This window comes from Neofelis nebulosa, chromosome 10 (assembly GCF_028018385.1).
Source record: "Neofelis nebulosa isolate mNeoNeb1 chromosome 10, mNeoNeb1.pri, whole genome shotgun sequence".
Classification (NCBI taxonomy): Eukaryota; Metazoa; Chordata; class Mammalia; order Carnivora; family Felidae; genus Neofelis; species Neofelis nebulosa.
The window spans coordinates 14,844,743-14,851,425 of NC_080791.1; the positions used below are offsets into that span (position 1 = coordinate 14,844,743).

General features: G+C 59.6%; 1 protein-coding gene across 1 annotated transcript; it reads left to right on the forward strand.

The window, feature by feature from the left end:
- The first annotated feature begins 1,218 nt into the window (after nucleotides 1-1,218).
- On the forward strand, nucleotides 1,219-6,480 carry TAGLN (transgelin). Its single transcript, XM_058686841.1, has 5 exons — nucleotides 1,219-1,310; nucleotides 4,686-4,877; nucleotides 4,973-5,150; nucleotides 5,446-5,548; nucleotides 5,896-6,480. Exons 2-5 carry the CDS (start codon nucleotides 4,698-4,700, stop codon nucleotides 6,038-6,040), a joined length of 606 nt encoding a protein of 201 aa, XP_058542824.1. The 5' UTR covers nucleotides 1,219-1,310; nucleotides 4,686-4,697; the 3' UTR covers nucleotides 6,041-6,480.
- Nucleotides 6,481-6,683: the final 203 nt, after the last annotated feature.

Consider the following 6,683-nt stretch of genomic DNA (forward strand, 5'->3'; position numbering starts at 1 on the left):
GCCCTTCCCAGCAAACGCCACTGGAGGGCACCCTAGCTCTGTGCCACTGGGCTCTGGCCAGGGGAGGCAGGCTGTGGTGGGCGGGCCTCCCACGAAGGCCAGGCCTGGCTGACCCCCTCCCGGAGGTGCCGGGTGTGCCGGCGTCCAGTGTGTGGTGGGGAGTGTTAGCCCCTCCCTGCCAAGCCGTCCTGGGAAAAGGGGTGGGGTGGTGCCACAGCCGGCAGCCCAGAGACCCGGCAGCAAGTCTCGCCTCCTGCCCCTTCGCCAGACCCCTGAGGCCAGGTGCAAGCCACATGGGAGTGAGTCTCCTTCCTGGAGCGATGGAGCCCAGTCTGTTCTTTAGGGGAGGCACAGACTGTTCCAAAGGGAGGGAGGGAGGAGAGCGGCCTCTGAGCCTCCAACCCAGCCTTGGTGTCTCAGCCCCACCAGGCCTTAGAGATGCCCTGGATGAGGGCCAAGGTCCACTGAGCTGCCCAGCCCTCAGATTCCGCCCCGGCTAAAGCATCTAACCCAAGACCCACCCCAACTGGAAGCGCCCAACCTGAGCAGGGTGGTTACACCCGACAGACTCTCAGCTCCCACACGGGGGCCTCTGGGGACGTCCGGCTTCTGCCACTCATGGCCTCCCACGTGGCCTTGGGTGACATGCACCCTGAGCCTGTTTCTTCACGTGTAACGCGAGGTTAGTAATTATCCCACCAGGTAGCCTCGAAGATTAAATGAGAGCATTAGCGGCAGGTCCTCAGTAAAGGAAGTTCCTAAAGCCGAACCCTCAGGAGGGCAGGGTGGTGGGTTACTCCACCACGGACCTCAGGGATCTGTCCCCCAGCTCTTTCCCCCTCTCCCTGGCCAGGCCCTCTTGAATTGCCCCCTCCCATCAAGTCACACACGGGGGCAGGGAGCAGTGCAGAAGGAGCAGCCCTAGGGCCAGACAGCAGGGCAGGGCTTCGTGGTCCTGTCCATAAAAGGCTTTTCCCGGCTGCTTCCCAGCCGGCAGCGCAGCTCCGCCCCGCCGGCTCCATCTCCAAAGCACGCAGAGAATGTCCCGGGCAGCCCCCGGCAGACTGCTCCAACTTGGTGTCTTTCCCCAAATATGGAGTCTGTGTGGAGTCACTGGGGGGGCGGGGGGGGGGGTGGGGAACGGGACGGGTTCCTCTGGCAGGGAGGGGGCCCAGGGGTGAGCCAGCGGGGGAGGCTGACATCACCGCGGCAGCAGCCCTTTAAACCCCCCACCCAGCCGGCGCCCCATCCTGTCTGTCCAAGTTCAGACACGAGAGCTCATTCCCGCCTGCGAGTCTCGAGGAACTCCTGTAAGTGCACGCATCCCCGGGTTGGAGGGGAGGTGGGCTAGGGCTTGATGGGACCACAGGGGTATTGCAGAGGGGCTCTCACGGGCCCTGGCCTGCAACCCCATGGGGGGGAAGCACGTCCTCTCCTCGTGCATTCCTCATCTCCAGATGGGGAGGTGGCCTTAGCTCGATGAGGGTGGGGGGGTGGGGGGGGGGTGAGATTGCTGGAATCCCGTACTTGGAGTCCTTGGACCAGGCGGCACCAGGCTGATCTCGAGATGGCTTGGCCGGTCAGAGGGACTGATGGTGGAGACCTGAGGTCTGAGGTGACAAGGAGGCTCCCCACGTTTTTGGCCATGGTCATACCGACAGAGTGTGTGATGGGCTCAAGGTATTGGGTTAGACCCAAGGCTCTGTCTGTCGTCCATGTAAGAGGACATCCAAGGAGGTGAGGAGGTGTGCGAGCACAGCAGTGCTGGAGAGCAGTGTCCTGCTGGCGGGCACTCGGGTCTGAGCAGCACAGAAGCCCTGGGAGCCACTGAGGCAGTGGAAAGGACCGCCAGACTCCTGTACCCTGGAACAGCCGGGGTGGCCCGGTGCAGGGACCTGCGAGAGCTGCGTTTTCTAGACACATGGCTCCTTCCATCCTCTGAAATGGGAGATGACCGCACGGCAGGCAGAGGGGTGAGGGCTGGGCACCCCCAGGGGCTTTGCAGTGTTGTCCTGGATGGCTCACACAGGGCTGGGCGGGCCTGGGACCCTGGGCCTTTTCCGAAGGGTCTGGCTGGTCCCCTCAATGGTTGCTCTCCAAAGGGCAGCAGTGAACAGGGCTGCTCTTCTCTGCTTCCAGAATTTAGAGGAGCCATCCCTCTTGCCTTCTCAGAGATCCACGTGTGTCTGCTCTTACTGGCTGTGTTCCATTTTGAAGAGCCAGGGGCCCGGCGGTCCTGGAGAGACCCCTGGTTCCTGCTGGTAACAGGTGCACGCCACCCCTTTGCAGCTGGCCCTTGTTCTTTCTCTCAGTGGAGGGGAAGCTGACAGGAGCCACGGGGCCAGAGGGTCAAAGCAGAGTCCAACTGGCCGGCCTGGCCTGCTCCAGGAGGCTTTGTCTAGAAAGGCCTCTGGGTGGGCTGCCTGGCAACTGTTTCCCTCTCCTCTTCCTACAGCTCCAAGGTGGGACTGGGGAGGTCTTGGTCAGAGGACTTAATGAGATTTCTTGGAATTCTCCACTTCCGGACTCCTCATGTGGAGGCAGAGGGTGGGGTTGGGATGGGTGGGGTGCATTTCGTCCCCTTCCCTGTTCTGATAAAAATCAAATATTGTCTCTAGATCTAGGGGCTGCAGCTTTGTGTGCTTCTCACTGTGAGCCTCGATGCCTTAACTATCTGCTCCGAATCTCTTAGACTGCAAGCTGGGGGTGACGGCACTCCGCTTCCGTCCTGCTCCTCACCTGCTGGCACAGGGTCTGGGAGGGTAGGTGGGTGGGGAGGACGAGGAGGGCAGGGTGGGGAAGGTGGGGTGTGCGCTGCCTGCCTGGGCTGGTGGGGTGAAGGCTGAGCGGGGCCCAGGATGAAGGATGGGCTGAGGGCACTTGGTCCCAGCTGACTCGTGGGTTTGGACCCCTCGTCTTTGCCCTTGGGCGGTTGGGAAGCAGGGATGGGGAAGGGAGGCGTTGGGCTGTCTATAGGGAAACAGAGACTCTGCTTTTGGATTCTCTGGCATCACTGGCCAGGTGAGGGTGCCGGTGCTCAGAGGTGGCCCAGCCCTCGGGCTTTTCAAACCGGAGAGAAGTGAGTTGCCCAGTGGCTGGAATCAAATGAGTTCATCTCTCAAACTTTGTTGTCCTCTCAGGGGATGATACGGAAAAGGAGTGGAGGCCAGAGTGGGAAGAAACAGTTTTTGTCCCTGGGTCAGGGGCTGGCTCTCCCAGGTCACCACCAGGAGGCGACTCTGGGAGGGAGTCACAGACAGTGCCTGGGAGAAGGCACAGCTCTCTGACGGAGATGACATCATCCTCGGTGCACAGATGGGGAACTTGAATGCAGGAAAGTTGTCAGCTATGGGGGAAGGAAGGGTTGGGCAGCTGACCCGAGACCGTGACAAGCTCCCCACGGCGGTACAGGAGAGACGGTCTGATATTGGCAAGAAAGGGAGTCGGGGGAGCGCAACGACTACCCCCATCCTCAGACCATTCTCTCCCTCCCAACCTCTGACCTCTCTGAGGCCAGGTGATGGGTCTGGCTTCATCTGGCACCTCTCTCGGAGGGCTCTTCCGATGAGCTCTGGGTGATAGCTGGGGCCGGGTCAGGTTCCTCTTGACCAGCCACATCTGCCCAGAGGCCTACCTCGCCCGCCCTGCTGCTATAGCCTTCCCCCTACATCGCGGGGCTCTTCAGAGCAGTGCCGGCCCCAGACCTTCAGGGCAACAGCTGCTGCTGCTGTGCACGGGGAGGGGCTCCCCACGCTCTCGCTGGCAGATTCTTGGCTCTGGGATCCCCTTGGAGGGCTCTGGCTCCTGGGTTACTCAGCTACTACAGAGGTGGGAGCCTGAGGGCACGAGGGAAAGTCTATGGGTCTATAAGTGTTCCCTCTCTCTCTCTCTCTCTCTCTCTCTCTCGGCTCACCTGAGGAAGTACAGCTTTTTGACCAAAACCTCTTGGGTTTTGCTGGCTTCCTAGATCTTTCCAGGGGTGGATAAGTTTGAGCCTCTTCAGCAGCTGTGGGCCAAAGGCTGAGCTGACCCGGTAAAGAGCTGGAGTTTTGGAGCTCCAGCTTCGGGGCTGGCGGGATAAAGCGGAGGGAGAAATAGGGCAGGACCACCTCATGCCTAGCTGGACAAAGAAACCCGCTGCTTTATTTTGGAAGGGACGTGTGGCCTCTTCTGGAAGGTGTCTCCAGTGCCTCCGGTCAATCTTGGCAAAGAGAGAAAGCTCTAGACCAGCCATTGTCAAACTACAGCTCATAGGCTAAATGCAGCCTGCTGTTTGTGTAAAGTTTTATTGGATCAAAGCCTGCTTACTTGTTCATGTATCGTCTCAGGCTGCTTTCCTGCTACAATGGCAGAAACCTCATGTCCTGCAAAGCCTAAAATACTTACTGTCTGGTTGCTTACAAAAATAAGTTTACTGACCCTTGCTCTAGACTTCCAAAGATCTGGTCTCCCGTTTCTCTGGCCTCCAAGTTCAGAGGCTCCCCGGACTGAGGGGATGAGCCTGGCCCAGACGGGCAGTGCCGTGAAAACAAAATGAGGGAACGGGGAGGTAAACATCTAGGATGGATGGCATCCCCCACAACCCCCGTCCTCCTAGAAGCCGGAAGGCCCGCCTAGCACAAGTGAAAGCAGAGTTGTTCTCCGATCCTCTGACCTTCTCCCTTCTCTGGCCTGTGCTGCTTTAGCTCTCCCTCAACATGGCCAACAAGGGTCCTTCCTATGGCATGAGCCGCGAAGTGCAATCCAAAATTGAGAAGAAGTATGACGAGGAGCTGGAGGAGCGGCTGGTGGAGTGGATCATAGTGCAGTGTGGCGCAGACGTGGGGCGCCCGGACCGTGGGCGCCTGGGCTTCCAGGTCTGGCTGAAGAACGGCGTGGTGAGTGGTCCCCTGGGAAGGGGGGCTGGGGCTCTGCTGGAGTTGTGAGGCAGGCGCCCCGAGCTGAGTGCCGAGCTGCGTTCTGTGCCTGGCAGATTCTGAGCAAGCTGGTGAACAGCCTGTATCCTGACGGCTCCAAGCCAGTGAAGGTGCCCGAGAACCCTCCATCCATGGTCTTCAAGCAAATGGAGCAGGTGGCTCAGTTCCTGAAGGCGGCTGAGGACTATGGGGTCACCAAGACTGACATGTTTCAGACTGTTGACCTCTTCGAAGGTACAGAGAGAAAAGGGGTGGAGAAGGTGGGTGCAGGACAGGAAGCTGAGGCAGAGGGGACGAAGGATGATCAAAACATGCCACACAACAGGTCTGCATAGTAGGAACAGGATGTGCCGGAAGGGTACCAGCCAGGCTCTCGAGGGCATCGTAGGATCTCCTGGAGCCTCCTTTGATCATGGGACAACCTTTGCCCCTGGGTTGGCCATTTTTCTGAGAGGTGGGGCAGGCCCTGCCCTGGAGTCCCGTGTACGTGGCCCTGAAGTTCACCCCCATCCCTCCTTTCTTCTCACAGGCAAAGACCTGGCAGCGGTGCAGAGAACCCTGATGGCTCTGGGCAGCTTGGCAGTGACCAAGAACGACGGGTACTACCGTGGAGATCCCAACTGGTTTATGAAGTACGCGGCCACCCGGGGTTCCTTGTGCTCCGAACCTGTGTCTTTGCAGGGAGATGGGAGGTGGCCTGGGCTGACTGTCAGGCCCAGCGGGGAGGGGAAGCAGATAGCTGGAAGGTCCAAAGTGAAGGTCTAGGCTGGGTAGGAAATGGGTCCCTGGTACTTGCCATTCTCCCTGGTCCATGGGGTAAGCCAGGTTAAGGAAACACAGAAGTGAGATGGGGGGTGGGGGGGGTGGGGACATGGGACCAGTCTAGGAAGTGACAGAGGAAACAGAGCACTGGGAGGGGGGGAGGGGGGATGAAATGTGCAGTCCTGATGAGTCTTTATCCTGGTTTCCCCTCTTCCAGGAAAGCCCAGGAGCATAAGAGGGAGTTCACAGAGAGCCAACTGCAGGAGGGAAAACATGTCATTGGCCTACAGATGGGCAGCAACAGGGGGGCCTCCCAGGCCGGCATGACAGGCTATGGACGACCTCGGCAGATCATCAGTTAGAGGGAGAGGGCCAGCCCCCAGCCCTGTCCTTCCCCGGCTCGTCGGCTGCAGCCATCCTGCCTAGCCTGCCTCACCCGCACCCGTGTAGTTCCTCAGCCCCGGCCAAGCTTCGAGGCTCCGTCACTGAGCAAAGGTGACCGCACTTGGGCAGCTCTCCCCCACCCCTCACCCTCAGCCCAATTTCTTACCCCCAAGCACCACTCCCCTGACCCTCCTCCCAGCTCCCCCGCCATCTCCCACCGTCTCACCCCATCCTGGGCCGGGCAGGGGGGACGTGGGCTGGGGGTAGCCTGGGCGGGGGGCAAGTCCACTAGCCTCCTTGGCAACAGACGCCTATTGAAGGTAATCCTGCCCAACCTCCCTCCATTTATTTTTTTTCTGGAATATTTTGGGGGTTGAAATTCAGAAAGGAAACAAATATATACATCAATCTTTTCTCAGGCCTGGCTGGCAGAGTTTGATTTGCCCTGGTCACTTCTGATTCTAAGAAATATGAGCAGGGAAGAGGCAGGCAACATTTATGTGGGTTCCTGAAGGCCAGCTCCGAAGGACCTCTCAAATTCTAGGACCTCAAGGGGGGCCAGTTTCCTTCAGAGGGCCACGCGGAGGAGGAGAGTGGATCTCGGGGACCTGGGACCGAAGG

Excerpts from the sequence above, each read along its gene's own strand:
- TAGLN (XM_058686841.1), top strand. The coding sequence starts at position 4,698 with ATGGCCAACAAGGGTCCTTCCTATGGCATGAGCCGCGAAGTGCAATCC. Across the intron at positions 4,878-4,972 it reads TCTGGCTGAAGAACGGCGTG|ATTCTGAGCAAGCTGGTGAA; the intron begins GTGAGTGGTCCC and ends TGTGCCTGGCAG. Across the intron at positions 5,549-5,895 it reads GATCCCAACTGGTTTATGAA|GAAAGCCCAGGAGCATAAGA; the intron begins GTACGCGGCCAC and ends CCCCTCTTCCAG.